This window comes from Ammospiza nelsoni, chromosome 4, assembly GCF_027579445.1.
Source record: "Ammospiza nelsoni isolate bAmmNel1 chromosome 4, bAmmNel1.pri, whole genome shotgun sequence".
NCBI classification, from domain to species: domain Eukaryota; kingdom Metazoa; phylum Chordata; class Aves; order Passeriformes; family Passerellidae; genus Ammospiza; species Ammospiza nelsoni.
The window spans coordinates 28,701,706-28,723,889 of record NC_080636.1 but is presented as its reverse complement, the minus strand read 5'-3'; the positions used below and the strand labels follow the sequence as shown (position 1 = coordinate 28,723,889).

Below are 22,184 nucleotides of genomic sequence, written 5' to 3'. Positions count from 1 at the left end.
GCTTTTCTTTGACTGAAGAAATGCCCTTGAAAAGATTTAATTGAGCTAATGAAGGCATTATATAAACAGTTAAAAGCAGTTGTTGGAGGCTGGTAGGAACTCATGTATCAGCAGTTAGTAATTAAGAAGATCTTCTATCTCCTTTCAGAATAAATATCCTGCCCCAGTTGTGGCAGGCCTGCTGAATGCAGACTTTATGGTCAGTAAATGTCCAGACATTACTTTTTGTGCAAAAACATCTGCAATGTGTTACCTCTGTAGCTCCCTCTCAAAGCCAGACAAAGGCCAAAGTTCCCAATGAATAACCTGATAAATAACCATAAAATCATTTACTCAGACCTATTTTTTAATAATAAATAAAGAAAGTTTACACCAGCTGAAGGTGTCATCAGAGAGTGTGATGTATGACTGACCCACTTGGTAAGATGAACAAACTTAGCAACAGCACTACTTTCTGTCTTAAAAATGTAAAAAAATGTAAAATTGTGCATGTTGATTACTATTATGAGTCACACTGACTTAAATAAAATAAATACCAAGTAAGTTATTTCACCTAAATATGAAACCAGTGGCCAAAGGTGGGGGTTTGCATGTGTTTATTAGTAGAATTTGTTATGTGAATAGCTAATATTTATTACTAATAAATACACTAATTAAAGCCATACTAGTAATTTCCATTAGCTTACCCTCAAACTTCCACGGAGCTGTCCGTCTGGTTTTAATCAAAACCAAATGGTAATCCAAGTTCTCAGGCTGGAACAGCTAAGAGGAAGTCGTTCAGAGAAGGCAGGAGAAAGCAGAAAAGATAAACAGACGATATTCACTAAATTTGTATACAGCTAAGGATGTAGATGCTGTGGGTTACTCTGAAGACATGATTCAGGCAGCCTGTCAAACTGGAACGAAGTAGTTACAAGTGTTTTATGTCAGCAAAATACTAATATGATCAAGATGGAGTCTGTCCTTTTGCTTTTGCAATGCTGGATTTGTGTGACTCTGGAGGATTCTCACTAGAGGTAAAGCAACATATTCCACTGCCTTCGACATGACTGTGTTTAAACTGCAGCATTTGTTTTCTAATATCCAGTTTATTCTCTTGAGTAGGAATGCAATTTTAGCATTTTTCTTTAAATGGAATCTGCCTAACTGTGGATATTTGTTCGACAGAGTAGTACTAGACCTTTTGTCACTGTGATGTGTTAAGTTTAGACCATGTTTCTCACTACCTGACGTCTAAGACCAGGTGTTTCAGAAACGTTCTCGTGTTGTTCTTGATAACTGCTACCTTTGCATGAGCATTAGAGAAGCATAAAGTATTTTTTTAAAAGAAAAATCCAGGAGGGAGAGGTTTAAATACATTTTTACATTATGCAGCTGTAGTAGAGATTTTTTTAGCAGAAATAGTCCAGCAGTGTATAAAGCTGACTGCCTTGAAACACTCGGTCTTGACGTTTTCTTTTCCCTCCATTTCTGCGCTCTCTCCCTGGCGCGGGCAGGCAGGCTCGCTGTCTCTCTCCCTCTCTCTCTCAAAGGCAGGAAATACTTTTCAGGCAATCTGGGCCTGGTTGTTGAGGCCCCCTTTCACAAAACATCAGTCTGAATTTAGTAGACAGAAGTCACTGGGAAAAGCTTGACAGGCTCGTGCTTAGCTAAGGCTCCCTCCAGCTGCAGAGGGTGTTTTTGTTAGAATCACACATTGAGCAAAACTGCTGAGAATAGAGCAATGATCTCAGTAGCGAAATCTGAACTTTTATGCTAGCAGGAGCTAGCTGGGACTGGGCTCTTTTGTTTGTTTGTTTGCTTCTTCATTTTGTTTTTTGGGCTTTTTTCTTCTTCTAATGGCCAAAGATTTTAGGGAGGTCATGTCTGAATTCCTGATTCTCTTCATCTAGGTAAGGCTGTCTTGGAATCTTTCTGTACTTTTAACTATCAAAAAAATTTTTTTAAAAGAAAAAAAAGAAAAAAATAAAAGAAGGTAAGAAAAACCTCAGGAAAGAAACAAGCAGTATCCAGCACTGGAGTGTTCTGTGCTCAGGATCTCAGCACTAGAAAGAGAGGTAAAAAAATTTATAATCTTTAAAAATATACATTTAGTTGTAAACTGTGACAACTCTGTTTATCAAATATGCCAGACCCGTAAAAAATTTTCTGTGTGTTTTTCTTCGTCTTTTAAAAATATGCTTGAAATGCTGAACTTTATTTGCATTCTTCTATAAATAGAGCTGTATGGTATTGCTTGCATATTTTTTAATGTACATTAAATAGGAAAGTTAGGTGTGAGTGATTTGGGTTTTTTCACCTCATTTAAAAACAGGGAGGGCATTTAGGGCTATGGTTTTTTTCTCTCTCCCCACCTTCCCCTCTCTCCACTTCAGCAGTAATGATAATGAGGAGTGTTTTATGTAGATATATCAGTTATACCTCACTGGGCTAGGTCTATAGCCTTTTCTCAGTCCTAGATGAAATTTGTAATAGAAGTGGCAATACAGTCTTAAAGGTGTATACTCTAAATATGAAATTTCAAGGTTTATTTGTGGGCTTTACCTAAATTAGAGTTTTAGTAATGCATTATTAGATACAGAAGTTGCTGTATGTTGTACTAGCATTTAGAAGAGGTAAAGTACAATTCAGTAAATGTCAGCTGAGTATAATTTTTGGGAGGATGCACGGATTTACTCTTTTTATCTTCCTAGCCTAGGAAACATGTAACTAATAAAAATAACAAGAATCTGCTGTTAAAGAGTTTAGGGAGAAAAACAGGATAGTATCTTCCACGGATATGTGAATGCATTTATATTTTATGTAAAGATGTGATTTAATTATTAATTTGTTCTGGATATGAGAAGCATTTTTTTATGTCAATCTATATTAGTATTCTTTGTCTTCCTGAAAATTGTTGCTTTCTCTCTCTCCTTCTCTCTTTCTCTCTCTGTTTCTCGCATTAGGACTCCATGTAGTTGTTGGACAGATTGGTAACTAAAGAGAAGTCATCTGTTCATCTATTTCAATAATATTTTAACTTTGCTTTTAGTATTCTTCCAAATGATTGTTGTGAAAGGAAATGACTTTGTGGTGTGAAAAGACATAAGGATATTCCAGAATGGGGTAAAATATCTCCTCTGTTATAAACTGAGAATTGTACACTTTACTGCCATTTGGAGGAAGAAAATTGTTCAGGGTGGTCAGAATTGGCTCTGAGTTGTAAAGAGAATGCATCTTAACTGGACGGGAAACAACCAATAGGCAGTAAAGAGTTCCTGAGTATATTCTGGGGTGAATTTTAACATCACAGTCTCATATTTCCTTATGGACAAGTCTTCTCCAGTGCTCTGGTTTGGGAGAGCTGTGAGCTGAAAGTGGTGGGATTGGGAAGTTGAGAGGAATTTGACTGAGTCTTTTTGTCATCCTTGTGAAATTTCTGCTGGAACGCTGATGTCTCAAAGGATTTGGCTTTAGTGGCTTTTACTGCACTGTGTTCCCATGCTTGCTGCTGCAAGTATAAGTGCACGTATTTAGTATTAGTGAGTGCTCCAGTTAAACAGGAGAAAACTTTCCCTCTGAAGCAGTTATCTTCTGCAGCACCACTTCTGGGGTTTAAAGCATATAATGACCTCATCTGACCTCACTTGCAGATGCAAATACTTGACACCTGAGGCAGTTGAACTACAGGGTGGACAGCAGAAGAGAACCCAGAAAGTATTTTCTCCTTAAACTCTGAAGTTTCTTGTACATGATAAGAAAATCTTTCATTGATAAATGCCTCCATTTTTGATTTAGAAGGTTTAAATGAAAGTCCTGGAGACAAATCACTATTCAGCTTCTGGTTCTACTTAGTCTGATTTCTCTGTTATGCTTACCTTGTTTGGATTTTTAAGATATGTTTGTTCAAGGAGAAGGATTCACAGAAAAGTTATGGTCTAAAAAAACCTCTGAAAATTATTTTATAGATATATAGCAACAATGAACATGGAAAATGAGCATCTAGAGTTTTTTGACCTTGCTGTATTCCTTCAGGAACCCTAAAGTTCTTTATGTGAAACAAGAAAATAGCCCAAATAGTTGGATCAAATTACTCCCTTGAAGGAAGTAATGAATTTATGTCTGCTGCCTTGAGAAAAATCAATGCAAATGGTTACATCCATGTAATGGGAATTATTCAAATAGCTTTTCTTCACATAAATTTATGTGCCTGAAAACTAATTTTCTTTTTAACTTGTACCTGTTGACCTTCATGTCAAATGCCATACTCAGAACAAAATTTTTATATTTAGGCCTAATTCACAAACACCTCTGTGACACAAAGCAATCCCTCCTAAAAGAAAATTAAAAGTAAAGACAACAGCCTGTCTATGCAGTTTTTAAATAGGCAAAGCTTAGAGTAGTTCTTTTAAAGTGCTGGGCTAAAAATCAATTCAAAAATTGTTCCTTAGGTGATGGAGCAATCTAAGGATTCCCCTTTTGGCTTTTTCGTTAAGTCTCAAAAGTTACTTATTTTTATTTTTCTTGATTGTCACAAGTATTAAGCCACATTTTATATAATAGTTTTCTGTTGTTCTTAACATGAATGTTGTTGCTGGAATGTATCTTCTTTATTATAAAGCTTCCCTGAGGACAGCAGTAGCAGAAGGAGGAAGAGAATTTACAAATGTTTTCCTCTTTTCTCAAAAATAAGCTATATTTTACAGCATTCTCCTTTTTTCTTTTATTCATGTGGTTCCATTTTCCTTTTTTTTTTTTTTTTTTTTGTCTGGAGAAAAAAACAAAGCAGGGTGGGTTGTTGGTCTTCTGTTCTTTTTACAAAATAAAAAGCAAAAAGACAAAACCAGAGTAACATAAGGGCCAGAGGAATTGAAATAGCATATCCAGAAGTGTCAGATCTTGATTTCCTTCCTATTTGGAGAGAGCCTCTGGAGGTCTCTGATCCAACATGTTATTCAAAGTGGGCTCAACTAGAGCCGGTTGCTCAGGTTCTTGTCTACCAGGGCTTTAAATATGTCATCCAAAGGAGATGATCACTGTGAATTCTTAGTAAGGACTTTAAGACTGGCTGGATACACAGGTGTACTTTTAATATATGCGTGTTTTCCTATGTATATATACATGTATACAGATGCATACATGTATATATGCATAAATTATACCTCAAACAAAAATTATCTAGAATTTTTACATGTAAATCCTATGCATGTCATATGTGATTATTTCATTTTAATAACTACTGATATTGAATTTCACTATGTTTAATATTTCACCATTGATATTTGTTGACACTTTCAGGTATTATTTATTTAAGAACAGTTTGTTGGTAGATAATTTCAAATCCACTATTTCTATAGTTGCTTGTTTCCCTTTAATGAGAAAAATCACTTATGTTGAGATTAGTAATGCTCCGAGTTTTATTGTTGGTGTATTTTACATCAATCACATCCCAAATACAGAGTTTGCTTAGGCTGTGTGTATCATTAAAACCAATTTCACTCATACTGTGTGCTCTTTACTTCTAGCCTTCACTTTCATCTATGCTCTTCTTTTTCTTACAGTGATATGTGATACTTCCTGGTGGTTATTCCATTGTACCCTGTGTCAAAATCTATTAGCTTTCAATGAAATGCCCCTGAACTTTGGGAAATTTTATAATCAATTTTCTTACCTCTGAATTTCCATTGGTTCTCCCACCCTCTTGCTCACTCTTTATCAGCTGTAGAGTTTCTGCGTAGATTGGTGAGAGTTTCACAATAGCATTAAACCACTAGAAATAGTCTTTAATGCTAGAACAAATAAATGTTCCAAGTTGAACATCGTGGTACTTGTGGAAAGTTCACCTAGTGATAAAAAATTTTGGGATAAAATGGAGTCGGTGGTGAGTTTGAAATAAACATCATTAGACTAAGAAGTGAGGAAAATCTGGAGTAGAATGGAGGATTGTTGCAATGTGTTTTTCTGCTAAAGGAGCTAAGAGAAGATGGAAGGAGCAAGAGGAACCCGTGACAAATATGCCAGGCCAAAACAATTGGGGTTACATTATTAAAGCTGCGCCTTATTAACGGGCTTTCATAACCTTAGTATTGTATTACTAGCATCTTTGCTAAGACTGTCACAAAATATGAAGATTTTTTGACCTGCTCATGAATTTTCTCTTAAATGCCACACACATGTAAAGGGCGCGGAGTACTTACTTTGGATTCACTTTTTCAGTCTGGAGCACTTAACAATCCAATTCTTAGCAGTCCTGAGAGGCTCAACACACTAGAAGTTGTACTGTTAAATTCATTACACATTTTTTTTGTCTGCAGCTAAATTGAGATATCCCTTTTTGTTTTGCTTGAATTGGTTATCTTCAGTTAAGGCTGTTTTATCAGAGAAAGTTGGTAGCTTTCAATAATTACTACACTGAGAATTTTTTTCTGAAAGGACAGTTTCTAAGAGTTGTATCCTCCACAGCAAAATCTGGGTTTTGAGGATTCCATATACAGAAACAATTTTACACTCCAGTACCATCAAATACCTATGTGCAGATGTCACTGACAACTTCCACACATTGAGTCACTGTCAGCTTAATTGGGTATACCTTACGGGATATACAGGTTTTTTAAAAGCTTTTGCATGTTTTGAGAGAATTGGTAGGCGGTAAAGGAAATAGATCTGAATTAGTTTTAAAATCAAGGGAAAATCTCCATGTGAGCTCACAAGTCATCTGCTTTATTTTTCCTGTAGTTATGTACTCAGAAACAGCAATTTCCAGGGCTGAGCATATCTTTCCAGGCAGGCTACAGATGCTAAGTAGAAGAATATCATTATAAAATCAGGAGACCAGCTGATGAGTTTGGAATTGAGGCACTCTGGAAAATACTGTGGAGAATGTCTTTCGACTGCAGCAGATGTATTCACACTATGCCTATGAAAGTCAGAGAGAAAGAGGATATAGAGGTGAGAAACACATACTCTGTAAAAGTCCTTTGACAGACAGGTTTCCTGAATTCAAAAATAGGAATAATATAATGAAATATAATCGATTTCAGGGTTAGATTTGGATGCTGACTTTTTCCTCCCAGTTTCACCAACCTGGAGGATAAATTAAATTTTTACTTTCCCTTCCTTGGATTTAATTAGGCCCTCAAGTGCATTTACAAAGCACTCTGTGTACATTATATGTTATTTCTCTCTCTAATTTCAAATAAATAGTGGTACAGCTGCCATTTGGAATAATTTTTGCTTTTCACATCTTCAGCTACATTCCATACATACTTGCTCAATTTGCTCTCAGTACTTTTTCACAGGTGCAAAAAAATGGGATTCTGAATGATTCTGCTAAGGGTTCATTCCCACCAAAAAGCACAGTCTCTTCAGTAGTCATTCTCTCTAGACTCTCCATGATAAAATATTTGTCTTTCTCAATGGGAGAAAATAATTTTCAGCTCTTTAAGTACAAATACGGGCAAAATAATGCCAAAAATGTTTTTAGTGTTTACACAAGGAATGAAAACAGGACCCCTACGATTCAGTAAGGAGGCTGGTTGCCAAAAGTCATTGTCCGTAGTGCCTCATGCTATAGAGGTTTCATAGCTCATGGCTGTAATGAACACCAGCAACTTTTTTTTAAATGAACACAGCATATCAGAACCTTAAATCTAAAAGGCAACAGGAATACAATCTGATTAACTTATATTGTTTTCAAAAAGACCTCCAGTAGCTAAATTATTCGTTTTTCACTTGAGCAGGCAAGAAAATGAAATTTCTTCAATTTGGGGAAGGGGGAACATATTTGTGGAAAAACATTTCCTTAACTCAGGACCAAAAATAATAGCCACAGTTTTCTGGGTTGCCATGTCCCATGGGATGACCTTTTCTCATTTAATGGCTTTTCAGGATGCTTCCAATTCAACCAGGGAGTGAGAGGACGTGTAAGAAATCTATAAATTATGTTATCTTTTCTATTTTCTGGGCATAGAGAGCAAAAATTATTTGGGGGGAGGATTAGCAGAGAGATGAATTTTCCACATAAACCTCCTATGGAAAAAGAAGACTTTAAACCTTTACACCTTAGATTACTTTTATTACAAAGAAACAAGAAATTTAAATTATGGAATCAGGATAGTATCTATAATAACCTTCACACTACTAAATTTTGAAGACCAGTAGACTCACAGATCCAAATGGCTAGATGGGTCTAATTTTCTTCTTAAAAAGTCTATGCTAAAAACAATTTTTTGCTTAAGACCTTTTTACTTTTGAGTGTAAATTTGATGGCTGTTTTTACTTTGCAATGATACTGTGGTAAAGGGGATGTTCATAACTGCTAAAAAGACTTTAATGCTGATTATTAGTAACCTGCAACTAACAAAAATACAGTAAAATGGTACCACTGTGCTATAAATACTTGAGAAAATAATATTTCACTGTTGGCTATTCAAAATAGGACAGAAACATAAAGCTGGATATTTTAAATGCAGTGTTTAATTGGTTTTGATTTGATAATTAAATTGGGTGCAAACTACATAGATTTTTAGTAAGCCTGGATAACTGTGGATCAGTTTGGATCCAGTCATTTCCCCTTTCTCATCCTTGAGGAAGAGCTTTGGCTAATCTGAGGCTCAGCACTGGAAATGAACCAAATACAAACGCAACCAAGCTAAAACCCACTGTAATCACATGTTGGCTACAAGTAAAAGCTCTTCATTGTATGATGATGAGCACTGGTAATGCAGCTGCTTTTTGAGGAAGAGAAAATAAAAGGACTCCATGATGTTTTATGTTTTAAAGCCATACATTAAGGCCTATTGACAAAGTTTGGGCTCATATCTTAGGAGCCAATAATATTTTCACAAAACAAGCAAGACTTTTGAAGTCTCTGAATGAATAACTTGCCAACTTGACCTTACATTTTGTGGTGTCTAATGTATTGAGGTCTTATAATGCCACTGGACAATATCAGTTTTTATAACATGTTAAATATCTTCCAAAGGAAGGATGTTTATAAACTTAAGTGTGTTAGACATTTTCCAGTGACAGTAAACTGTAATAAGCATATATGGCATATGTCAGAATCTGTGAAGAAGAAAAGAAAATAGTTTGTTAAAGGTATAATGAAATTAATACCTGAAGGAATGGTGAAATCCTTATCAAGTCAGAAAAACAATTTCAGGTACGGGGCTTGATTAATTTCCTGTGTCGTATTTCTTATATCAGAAATAACAAACAAAAAACAAACAGAAAAAAAATTAAATGTTTTGCAGTTTGATGGATATTTATTATATATTATATCTTCTATTTACTTACATGGACAAGCAAAGAAAATATTCTTTTGTGTATTTTAATGTTTCTGCTTCCTATTTCTACTTTGCACTTCTGCAAATTCCTGCTGTATGAGGCACAATGAATAAATGTTCTGCTTCTTCATGATACCGTTGATTTTTATATGGTTCTAAATTCTCTCTTTCCCAGATAGGAAACCCTCATGTATTTCATGGCCCTTCAGACAGAAGCTATATCATACTTTTTTATCCTTTCTGTTGTTTTTGCTGTCTGTGTTCCTATTCTGTTTCTGGTTTTGAGATGGAATTCCACCATTACATGCAGTTTTCCGTTCATTGCATAACAAGAATTTAGAAAATATTTTTTATGATGCCACTGTATGCCCAGCCTCTCCTTTGCCTATTGTGCTACATATCCTTTAATTATCACTGAGCTTGAAATTCAATAGCAGATTAATGGCCGTAGTGACTCACTTTTGGGTTTGTTTTCTGGATTGGTAGATGATATAACAGAGACTTTTAATATTAATTTATAATTGGAAGTATTTTTTAATCACTGGATGCCATTTAATATAGTACAGAGAGTTTCATATGCAATTTATTCTCCTAGTTCTCCATTTCAATTTGGTGACAGAAAATGTTATCATTTTACTTCTTTTCTTGTTCTGAATAATCTAAAAAACAAAGTTTTTAATACCTGCCTTCACAAAACTATTAATAATCTCTCTCTTTATATTAAAAAAAATCAGTCACATATTATCACTTCTGGTTTCATATTTAGTTTCTGGTTTTTGTTAATTTATATTTTTGTTATTAATTAGATTTTTTAGCCAATTAACTGCATATGGAAGTCAGGTTTGCATGTATGTAGTTCACAACCAAGTTGTCTTTTTTTTATTTGACTTTAAACCAGCTTTTGTTTTATCCAGTCATTGCTCACAGCAACCCAAGGCTGTGTGTGCAGAGAGCTTCGCCATCTCTGCCACCTTCTCACTCGGTGGAGACACTGCTCATGAGACCTGGTAGGGAGATGGGGGTTTGAGGGCAAGAAATCCCTCTGCTTTGTCTTCCTTTTAATGATCAAAGAGAGGGAGATTGGAAAAACTCTCTTATCCTAGAGAGGCAGTACTTCCCCTGTACCCCTGCTCCAGTCCCTGCTCAGGATCCCTTTTGGCTCTGTGGCTCTCTCAAGTAAAGCTCATCTCTGACCCCAAAGGCATTTGCCATTAGCTTGGAAGAATGTCCCTTTTGCAGTTCCCCAGATTTGCCCTCTCTACATGTGAAACCCCTTTCGTTCCTTAGAGAAAAGAGGGTTACTTGGACACCTTTTAGAGTTACAGGTTCAGTAATATTTCATTTGAGTATTGTTATGCAATTCTAATATTTGGTTCCCAATCAATTCATGTTCTTGGAATCTCTCCTAACAGATGCTTCAATGGGAGTCAGTTCCTCAGACTTATCAGGGAGGTGCTAGCAGTTGTGTGCTCTTTGATCTATAGCTGGGCAGCAATTTTAAAATCCTGTATGGTAGGGTGTGCTGGAAGGAATGTTTGTATGTTGGACTTAGTACTGCTTGTGTCTATTTCTGTCCACTGATTCATGGCTGGAAACCAACAGTAAGATCTCATCAAAGAAAAGGACAAGTATCCTGTGAAAGGACAATATTGGGATGTATTTGTGTTTATCTGTACAAAAATCAGCAACACCTATATTTAATAGTCTGTGTTCACATTTATAAGTACAAAAAAATGCATATACATGCAAACCTGACCATTAAACTTATATAAAACATTTAAATTGTTTTATTATTTCATTCTGAAGAAGTACTTGTCGTATGAGTACTATGCTATTTCTTATTTTTAGCATAAAGTTGTAAATATTTTTAGATAATTATAAATTCAAACTGGTTTTAGCATTTGTTTTTAAATATTAAAGAAATCAAAAAACCTGCATCTGGTATTGACTAGATTAATATCCCACAAAAAACAATCCTTGTATTTCTACTCTATGACAGCAGGGCTTAGCATGGTCTAAAACCCTTCACTGCAAATGTTGCTTACATAGAAACCGCAGACAAGGTAAGCCTCCACTTCAGTGAAATCCAACGGTGGTCTATGTCAAGGAAAAAAGAAATGAATGATTGCATTTTAAAAGCAGGAGATCTTTTAAAATAAATAGCTGAGTGAAGACCTAGAGGCTTATGTTTTATCTCAAATTATTTGTAAACAACATTCTGTGTCAGAGATTGGTATGGAGTTACGGAAAGAGCTGTATGCAAGCCAGACCAGGAGATGTGAGATGAGTTTATAGGAAACAGACCCTGTTCACTTAGACTTCCTTAAACAAAGTTTGCTGACTGGGGTCACAGACCAATGAAGATAAAATAATGATAACAAAATAAATATTTCTGCTTGATCTCCATTGCTCACATACTCCTGCTATGTAAAAAATGTAATGAAACAGTCTTTCATCTTTGTTTTTGTTCATAAGTTAATGCTTTGCCTTTTACTTTTTTTTTTTAAAGAAAAATTTGCATCCCATGTAAAACATTAGCAAAAATTAAATTCCACTGGCATGATGGTGGGACTGTACTGCCTGGGTTGCCCTCTCAAAAACTTTCCTGCCACAGACTTTGTGAGCTGTCCTGTGTTCTCTGCAACTTCCTTCCTTCCAAAGCTTTTCCATTTATTGCAAGGTGGCAGTCGAATATGGTGCAATGAATGGTCAGAATGGAGGAATTGGTGCAGGCAGCAGAGATGTCACACCTGGGTCAGTGGCAGTGCTTGCTTTGGCCATACAGAGATGCCACCAAGTGTCCTGCACAGCAGTGCCTTACTTAGGCCTGCTTTTGCCATAGTCCTTTGCTCCTAATGGCTTGGGGTTCACTGCCTGGGCTTGTGTGGTGGCTGCTATTGCTGCGTGGCCCTGTGTTTCTCTCCTTATCTCTTTCTTCCACTCTGGGTAAAACAGGGATCCACTCCCATGTCCTGGAAGTCTGAGGGGCAAGATGTAGGACCAGAGAGCCCCGGTAGTGTGCTTCTGCGCTTGTATTCTTGTATCTGGGATGTTTATATGGTCTGTCCTAAGCCCCAGAAGGGAAGCTGCCCTGACAGGTCTGCACAGCCACAGTTCCACATCCAAGTGTCCTTCCTTCCCTTTCCATTCTCCCCCTAGCTCCAAGGCTCATTTCTTCCCGATGCAGCTTTCACAGGTGTCAGTCCTAGTATTGGGTTCGTGCAAGGATAGTTCTTGTAAAGGGTCATTTTTCCTTGAGGAGGGAAGCAAGAGAAGGTAAAACATATCTTGAAAAATCTGTAGCACAGCCAAATCTGAGTGGACTTTCATGAGAAAAAAGAAATTCTCTCTCTGTGTTTTGAAAGCCTGTTGCATGCAGTTTAATATGAGTTTGTCTGAAAAAAAATCACAGGAATTCTGATTGAATGAAAATTTTAGACAGTCTAATTGTAAGACAGCCTACCAGCTCATCATCATTTTCTATTTTATCAGTGGTAAAGTCACCAAGTTCTATGAGACTAGACACAAAGTTTCCAAAAATAAACTAACCTAAATGTTTGCCCTACTTTTCATTTATATATTTTACAGTGAGATAGGCAGTAAATTATTACAAAATTCATCTAAATTAACATCTAGTTTTGTAAACAATGTGAAGCATCATAGAAGGTTCTTGAATTGGCTTCTGCTGCAGTTTGATGACCCACTGCTCAGTTTCAGTTTCTATAGGTCAAGAATTACCTATTGGCTCAATGTTGGCAATATTCCTTAATTCAAACCTAGGATCAAGAAATTTTTCCCAGAAGTTTTATTCTTTGTATTTTTGTTTCAAACTTTTGTTCTTCAGAAAGTTAATAGTACTAAGCAACACCAAACAGCACTGTTGAAAAGTAAAGCAAAATATAAGTCTGAAATATAGCAACAGCTGAGTGGACTGTATCATATTGATAGATGTTTTGATCAGAAGAAAAGGTGTTTTCACTCTGCAAAACATTTCAACAGACTGGTAATGGTTCATCTGACAGTCTTAAATTCTGCAGAAATCACATGTAATGGTTTCTAGTTGTGGCATGGCAAGAATAGAAAGTAAGAAAGGGGGATGCTTCCTCCCTTGGGCAAAAGTATAAATGGATTTGAGAGGGGCATTTCTCAGATGGTGAAAGATGCTGCATGTCAAGAAAAATGAAAATGAGTAGCAACAGCAGAAAAGCAGTGATTGAGACAGGAATGCTTTCTTCTGCACAGTGGCAGTGCACTTGGTTCTCTGTCAGAGAATCTCTTCCAGAGGTCCAGAGGAGCAGTGAACCCTCCAAGGCACAGCTTATGTGCTTGCATGTGAGTGAAGGGAAATAAGTTGTCCTGAACAAATAGGTAGAAATAAAAGAAATTTTCTTGTCAGCCCTTAAGTGTCAAGCAATTAGAGCAGGAAAATAACTTCTGAATTGTTTAACATGGTCTTTGAGGAGTGGAGAGGGAGCAGAAGAAAAGTAAGCTGTCACCAAGCTCTGAGCTCCTTCATGCACCATGGGAATGAGGGGATTTCAGGAGCTGCTGGTGAAGCTGCCTGGGGAGGTGACATATGTACCATAGATTTTCATATTAAGTGCTAACACACACTCATTTGTTAGAGAACAATAATTATTTGTCTTGCATTTCAAGCAAAGTATTTTATATTTCTCTGTTTAATAATTTTTCTGCAGTCTATGAGGCAGCCAAAAATAGTGATCATGCAAGTAAAACAGAAAGATTCCCAAAGTAAAATTTGGTTTTCATCCCCCATGAAATATAACTCACAGCATCCAAAAAATGAAAAAAACAGCAACAGACTTCTGTAAGTCCATACAGCAGCAGCAAGATTAACACACTCCCATTAAGTCTCTGAGAGCCTGCTTTCTGTGCATTAATTAGGTAGGTGGATGCATGTATGTCATTAGGAAGTTGCATTTTTTATTTTTTTTTAGTACCCTGAACTTCTACTGTCTTTATCAATTGTTGTCAGAAATGTCCCTATATGGCTGCAGCAACCATGTTTAATTTTCTCTAAAGTACATGAGGGTAGTGTTCTAGTAGGGGAGGAAAGGGAATCTGCAAATGAGTTGTATCCATGTGCAACTCCAAACATTGCTCATTGAGTAGAAATCATTGAGCCCTTTCTAGTAAACATGCATCTTTTCAAAGATCAAAACAAAACACTGTGGTGACTGTAAAATTGTTTTAATTGAAGAGCTTTAGTGTCCATCAGGAAAAGGTGCAGCAGAAGCTGAAAGTATTTTCACTATTGATTTATCATTCCGGTAAGTTTGAACCACACTCACTTAGAAATAAAGATGAAATCGGAATAAGAATGTGCAGCAAATTGATACAATAATTCCATTTTATATTTTAGTATTTAGGGTTAATTTCATATTTGATCAGGAAAGAAGAGAGAATTATAAAATTTTATTAACTTTTTACTACTAAAATTTGCCTCTGAAAGCAGATAGTTTTTTTGGCCTGGTTCTGTGTGTTATTTTCCATTTTGCTCAGCCTCCCACACACTAATGACTTGTGCATGGAATTTCATATACTCTATGAATATATGTTCTTTTAAGCAGAGTCTCCACAGAGGTGGAAAATGTGAATGTGAAATGAAGCTTGCCATTCCTAAAAGAAGGTTAAAGATCTAGGACTGTGTACAAGCCTATCCTGAAAGTCAGTTTGTCAAGGCATAATTTATGGAGGTTCAGTTGCCCAGGCATAATTCTGCATTTCTTTCAAGATAAATACTTTTATACTTTCAGGCATGTGATTTGTCAAGGCAGCTTTGTGGCCTGGTGGGCAATCAGAATTTGCCTTAGTGGACTGAAATGACCCAGAACAAACTCACTACTTAATCTTCTTTATTGCTGAAATCAATAACCAGATCCATGCTAAGTGCTGACAGTTCTTGTGTAGGGAGTGAAAAGGAGAAGTGTCTGCTCCTTGAACTTCTAACATCTTACGAGACAGAAGTTTTGTTTTCTTCTTTGACAGTAAACTTCTTAATTTTATTTTATGATTCATAAATTAATATATTTTCTTTGTGCTAACATACACATGCAATGACACAAGATTAATGTACTATCTCAAATGCCATCACACAGAATGCCTAATGCAGCAGTCAGTGAAAATTCCCACATAGAAAGCCAAGCAGGGACAGTGGCCTCTGGCAGAGCCAGGCAGTCCAGGTGAGTAGCAAAGCTACAGCCAACCACGCTGGCTCACAGTCCTCCCTTCTGGAGAGCCCTGTTCCAAATAACAGCTTTCTCCATGCCTTATGCTAGAAGATCATAAATAAATTCAGCAAGGGGGGGTGTACAGGGTTCAGGTTTTATAGTGCTTTTGAATGAGAAAATACACCAAAAACTAAAAGTGGTTTTCCAAGTGTTGTATAGGACTACATGACCTTTAAAGGCCCCTTCAAACCCAAGCTTATCTATAATTCAATGATTTATTTTTTTATTACTACACAAGAACTGATTTACTCAATTTCATGTAACACTTGTAATTACAACTTGGCCTGAAGAGAATGAATAGTAACAATAAAAATAAGAGCTACTGAATGGGCCAAAGATATTCAGAAGATAAATAGTTTATACATTTGGTAAATTTGGAAAAACCCTCAGCTGTTCTCTACCTCTTTGGTAAACTGCCAGAATTCTGCACTCCACAGGTATCCATGGATGAGGAAGAAATAAAGTTACAAAGCAACTATAAGCTACAATGTCATTTATACCCATTGAAATTATTATCTTATGAGAGACACAGTTAAGAGGAGCTTGTTGTAAAAATTTTGGCTCTGGAGCTACTTTCTTGTCCATGTGCCTGTTTATACCATTTTTGTTTACTTGATATTGGAAAGCAATCAGAAAAAAATGTTAAACTGAATTATGAGTGCCGGCAAGTTTTGTATGAAAAGTATTAAAACTTTAAACAAAACAGTCTTTTAAATTCCTGTCCTTCTGGTCCCACAGTCTTATCTTGTTTTACACTTTTGTTTAAACTGTTCCTTCCCTTTCTTTTTTTTTTTTTATTTGGAGTTGATTCAATAACACTGTCTTTTTTTATTTCTTGCAGATGTTAAAATGATGAAACCTTCTCTCCCTCAGGAGCAGTGCACAGCAGCCATGACATCTCCTCTGGTCCTCTGTGGAAGGTACATTGCAGTCTGCTTCTGAACTGTTATGACATGTCTCTAGCAATCAGAAAGAAAAGCTGGGAAGAGCATGTGACCCAGTGGGTGGGATTGGCTTTGGAGCCTGTGGAGTATAATACAGCATGTCGTCACGGACTTGTAGCTGATAACTTGCAGACAAGTATGGAAAAAGATGAGGTTTTGAGCATGGACCGGAAAGAAAAATGTGCTTCGTTTCCAGAGTGCTGCTATAGTGGAGAGGTGACTGGCTTCCCTGAAAAGCAGCTGGGAAATGTTTCAAAGGAGGTGGATGAAAATGACAACCATGAGGACAAGGAACATTTTCTGGAGGCAAGCACAGAAACTCTAGTCCATGTGTCTGATGACAATGATGACTATTCTGCACTCAGCCTGGATAGTGTTAATTACCACATCACTGCTGTAGGAAGTGAACCCAAAGGTGAAGGGCACAGCTTAAATGGAGCGGGCTCCTTAACACAGATGCTACCAATAACAGAGGGTAACAAGGCAGCTGACTCATCTGGAATCAGTGGAGATATAAGTGAGGAACCTAAAGAGGAGAGGAAAGAAGATGATGTTTGTGGCAGTATTGGCCAAAGCCTGGAGCTTTGTAATTATGAAGTCTTAAATGATGTAGTAGATGTAGAGAAGGAAAATTGTATCAATTCTCCAAATGTGAAAGAAGTTATTATGTCTGGGAAGCAGCTGCTTCATACTGCTGTAATTGCACAACAGCGCCGGAAATCTGATGCTTTCAAAGACGGGCCTGGAAAGTCTGAGTGCAATGTGGTGGAGAGTGGGATTTCTTCTGAATCATACACCAGTAGTGACGGACAGCTCTGCTCAGCAGTGCAGCCCAGCAACGGCCTTATGCAATCTCCTCCTTGCTCTTGCATCCCAGCAGTGGAAAATGGTCTGGATAAAAGTGGTTTCACAGAACCTCAAGTGGCCCCTGAAAACAAATGCCTTTCAAATGTCAGTTCAGCAGAAGACCTTCAGTGTTTACATGTAAGGAATCACTTGACCACACATGAGCATTCAGACAATCAAGTGAAACTGCGCAAAAGAAAGGTAGGATGCTTCTAGACTGCAGAGTGTTTCTCAAATATCTTCCCCCAGTTTATGATGATGGTGATACTGCGCCTAATTAACTGGAGATAAAAAGTAATTGTTTAATTAATTTATCAGGTTCAAAGAGTTTCAGGACAAATATATCTATACAACAACTAAATTTTAGGAGCTTTTTTTAAGGTCTGAAAATGGCTGACCTATGAATTTTGATGGTACTTTATATTGACTTTATATATATTATTTTATATATTTAATATATGCTGTTCAAGGATAAATGAGTATATGTCTTCTTTTCTTTTTTCTGCTTCTATCATTATTTGATTCATCTTAGGAAAACTTATTGTGTCCAGGGGTTTAGAAGCCTTATTGAAAAAGACGGTACAAGGGAAAAGTGCAACAAGATTTTAAAAGAGAAAAAAAAGGAGTGGAAATATTTTACAGTAGTTCTTTGGTCTTTAGCTCAGACCCATGAGCATGTGTTCTTGCAAAAAAAAGTATTGCTGACTCTGAAACAATATTTTGTAATTTTAAAGCAACCAGAGGATTTCACTGTCTTCACCGAGTAAGGAAGGGTATCATTACAAAATTTTAATGGAGAGATTCCTTGGCAATAAAACTCCCATTGCTTTAAATGGAAGGAGATGAGGTGATTGTAGCACTATGGAATTTATCTTAAAGTCTGGCTTTCCCAGTTATGCTGCTTATTCAAGCTAATAACCAATTTGTAATTGTTTACTTCTCTCTGCCTTTTTTATTTGACATCATCCAGCTTCTTTTGTCTGGGTTTTTTTTCTACATCTGGTTTCTTTTAATTGTGTGGGTTTCATCTGTCAGCTGCAGTGCCTCAGTAGCTGTTTCACTGAAGCACAAATTCACATATCTGAAGTACTCTGTGCCCACACATCATCCTGAGCTGCTGGCTGTTGCTTCCTTATCTAGATCCTTTGGTACAGCAATATTAGGTTAACATGGTGAGAAGATGTAAACAAGTTTTGCCAAAGGTTTCAGAAGCCCTCCAAGCCACTCTTCTTTCGGTATGCAATCACAGTTAATGCAGTAACTGTTCAAATATCTCACAGTAAGAATATCGCAAAGTTACAAACAAGAAACAAAAATATGACTACCAGTACCAGAAATGCTAGTGAAAATGGTTCAAGTTTAAAAAAAAGAAAATTAACCAAATTGACATTGTAGTTGAGAACTAATTGACTGTGATAATAATTTCTCAGCTGCTTTACTTTGGCATCAAATTTTCTTTTAAAGTATATCTGTTGATATTGATGTGTACATTTCATATCATCAGGAAGATGAAGCATGATATAGTTTTTAATAGCTCTGATTTGATGCTAGTTTCCATGGATCTTGTTTTGAGGTCACATACTCATCTTCTAAATGTACAGTCATGAGAATAATATTTAAGAATGTGTGTATGATTTGTGTTTGTGCCATTAAATAGTTTAAAGGACAAATTATAAAAATTCCACAGAGACAATAGTGAGAAAAACTAAGGAAGGAGATGAGCATAAAAAGGAGCAAAACAAAGAGTTTCTTCAAGGAAGTTTGAGCTGCAACAACTGCAAAATTGTGTGTAATGTAAAAGGGGATGGAGTCTGTAAATCTCAAGGAGTCCTCATTCTATTTTGGTTAAAGAAATCTTTGCCAACCACAGTAACATGAATGGCAAAAGCAAAGAGATATTATCTGCTATTGTTTGTGGTATTATTTATCTCTAAGTTCACAGAACACTTCTTCAAGCAACATTCCTTCATAAGGGATTTTCTCACTTATATCTAAGCATGTACTATTTTACAAAAGCCTGTCTGTGTTGGTAATAGTGTGCAATAAAGAATGTGCCTATGTTTACAAACTTCCCCTGAAAGCCGCTTTTGTAATTTTAAGAAAACATTAGAAAAACTGCAGACTTGAAACTGAATCCATCCATAAAAGCCAAGTATTTGCTTTGCAGTGACAGGAAGACCTAAAGGATTGGGAATGGCATATAAAACCTTTTCTCTCAAGGTCAGCAGTTCAAGCAGTGCAGTTAAGGCCTAAAACACACCACTGTCTGATTAATGCTCAGTGTCAATTACAGTTGCGCACAATCATAAAGGTCAGAATACGAGAAAAGGCACATGGAAATTAATTGCTAAAGATATTTGGGCACCCAAATCTTCAGGTAGGACCTTGGGTGATTATAGAAAGGTGCTGATCTTTAAACATTTTCATGACAGTTAAAACTTAGGACCTTGCTGGTACTAAATTCTTTTTCAAATCTGTTCCTCGTTAACATATTTTAAACTGTTTTTAATTGTGGCAATAGAGCATGACCTTCCCTCTTATCTTTAGATCAGCTGTCTTCAAACTAGAGCTGAGGTGAGAGACAGTGTGGATCTGATATGCTTGCTCTGCAGACGGATGCAGGTTTGAGGGCTTAAGGGCTTAAAGTTTAGCATCTTTGACCAGCACTAACTCCATTGCAGTAAATTGCTTTAGTCATGATGGATGTACTGACACTGAAGATGCTTTTTGCAAACACATCCAGCTGTTGCAGCATTCTTTGCTCCCTCAAGTCAACAGGGTTCAAATGTTCAAAGCACAGCACCCTCTTTGCCTTCGCTTTCTCAGGAAGGCTTCCTAAGGCTCGGAAATAGGAAAGACCTGAATTTAATTGTGAGAAGTTAATGATATTAGGTCTAATTGAAAGAAACAAAATAATCAAGCTTTCCTGTTGTTCCTGATTTGATAATCAATTCAGTTCCTCCACAACATGAAATTTATCGTTATTAATGGTTCCAAGTAGCGGAAACATAAACAGATTATCTGCATGTGGATAAACCAGCTGGACCGTTCTGTATGCTTTCCTAGGTTAAATAAATTTAGATTTTAAAATAGTTACTTTACAGAATTGTACATGAAATAACATTTGGAACTAAAGAGCAAACCATAGTGCTTTGGGTAACAAAACAGTTCACATGTATTTTCATATGTAAAAAGCAACAGAGGTTTTAGCAAACAGTTTGATATAAAACTAGAAGAGCACCAACTATTAAGAGAATTCCCACAAAAGGAGACTATTTAAATATTATGCACTGATTTGTAAATGTAAGAAAATGGCCATTATCTCATACAGAATCTGTCAAATTTTTGTGTGTGCTCCATTTTATCTTTTCTCCAAGCTGCTCATCTCATCAAACTTAGACAAAGACAGGAAAATCCCTGCTGGGGCATATTGAGAAGATTCACAAATGTAGCAGAACTCTAAAAAATTAGTTTAAGTTCTTTTTTAACACAAAAAAGAACTACTTTATTCAGCACCAGCATAAAAAGGTATGTTGAGGCATATAGTCGCCCATTAAGTTCTCCCAAGTCGCTTCCCAAGCACACTTACAGCTGTGCTGTTGCAGCCAGTGATAATCAGGATTTTGTAAATTCAATTTTTAAAATAAGGCTCAGACAGCTCTTTTAAATGATGGATCAGTAAAGGAGTAGAAAATCAACATTGTAAAGTCTGGTTCTAAGTAGTTTGAATAAAAATCCATGAAGTTTAAAAAATGTGAAATGTTAACAAACTCCACTTACAAAACAAATCTTGGCTTGTTCTGTATATTTTATTGTTCTTCCACCATCCCCTCCTCTAAAATTTTATTCCTAAAGTTCATTTGACATAAATAGGAAGAAAACAGCTACATAAACAACTGTGCCTGTTCATTTCTCTCCTGTAGGACAATGTAGTTCCTCACAGTGGTCTGCTTAGAAGGTTTGCAGTTTCAAATAGAAAATGTAATCTCAAAGTAATTTTTGCAAGGCCAGAGAATATAAGAGTCAGGGCTATTCCTAATGCTCAATATAATTGCTGCTACTTTAATCCAGTTTTCTAGATCAAATACTGTGTGATTTGCAAGGTGTGCTTAAGGACATAACCAATGTCAGCATAATGACAGCTGCCAGTGTCAATAAGTGCAAAATTAATTAAAGAGTAAGATTAACAGGAGACTGGCAGAAATGTCAGAAGAGACCTGGGTAGAAGGTTACCTGAAATGATGCATGTCTTTGGAACAGTGCCTTTTCCCCATAGGAAAGCTGTGAGCTTTTAAAACATGGTTTTACATTTCCTGTTCTGTTGCAATAAATTTCATTTCTTTATTTCAAAAATTATACTAATGTGAGAAAGCAGAGAAAATTACTTACTTGGATTCAGACTTTTCCATCCATATTTGCCTCTTGATTATTATGTATATCCATGAGATGTGAAGGCTGACTCTTCCATTAGGATCAGAATTACATTTTGTTTCACAATGCTAGGACTGTGATTTTTGGAGCAAGTTAGGAAGTTAGGCTCTTCCAGGAGCTTCTACTTGTATCACCATAAACTAATTTCACTGGAAACTTAGGGAGCTTTGCTTGCTGGCTCATACTAAGGTACATGGGAGAGGCAGTAGGAGAACTTCACCAAAAAACCGTAAGAGGTACTTGTTTTACTAAAATTGTTTCTTTGCAACTCCTTCTGTGCCATCTGTTCTCATTGCATGATCCTTCTCATCTGAGCAATTAAAAGTAATATGATCTTCTTGTAAGCAATAATATCAAACATTGTAGGTATTTTTCTTATTTTATTGCTGTTTGTATACCAGAGTTTCCAGCCCTATCACCAGTATGTCTCTCCAAAGTCTTAATCT

The 22,184-nt window shown here is 36.4% G+C and overlaps 1 protein-coding gene across 2 annotated transcripts in view; it reads left to right on the top strand.

Moving 5' to 3' along the window:
- The first annotated feature begins 846 nt into the window (after positions 1-846).
- DLC1 (DLC1 Rho GTPase activating protein) overlaps positions 847-22,184 on the top strand; it is a 214,811-nt gene continuing 193,473 nt past the window's right edge. Inside the window, exons 1-2 of one of the 2 annotated variants that reach the window (XM_059469726.1) lie at positions 847-1,016; positions 16,359-17,508. In XM_059469726.1, coding sequence (XP_059325709.1) covers positions 16,471-17,508 — 1,038 coding nt within the window. In that variant the 5' untranslated portion in view covers positions 847-1,016; positions 16,359-16,470. Of the gene's footprint in view, positions 1,017-1,866; positions 2,058-16,358; positions 17,509-22,184 lie in introns of those variants that run through there. The other variant, XM_059469727.1, reaches the window with a different exon arrangement.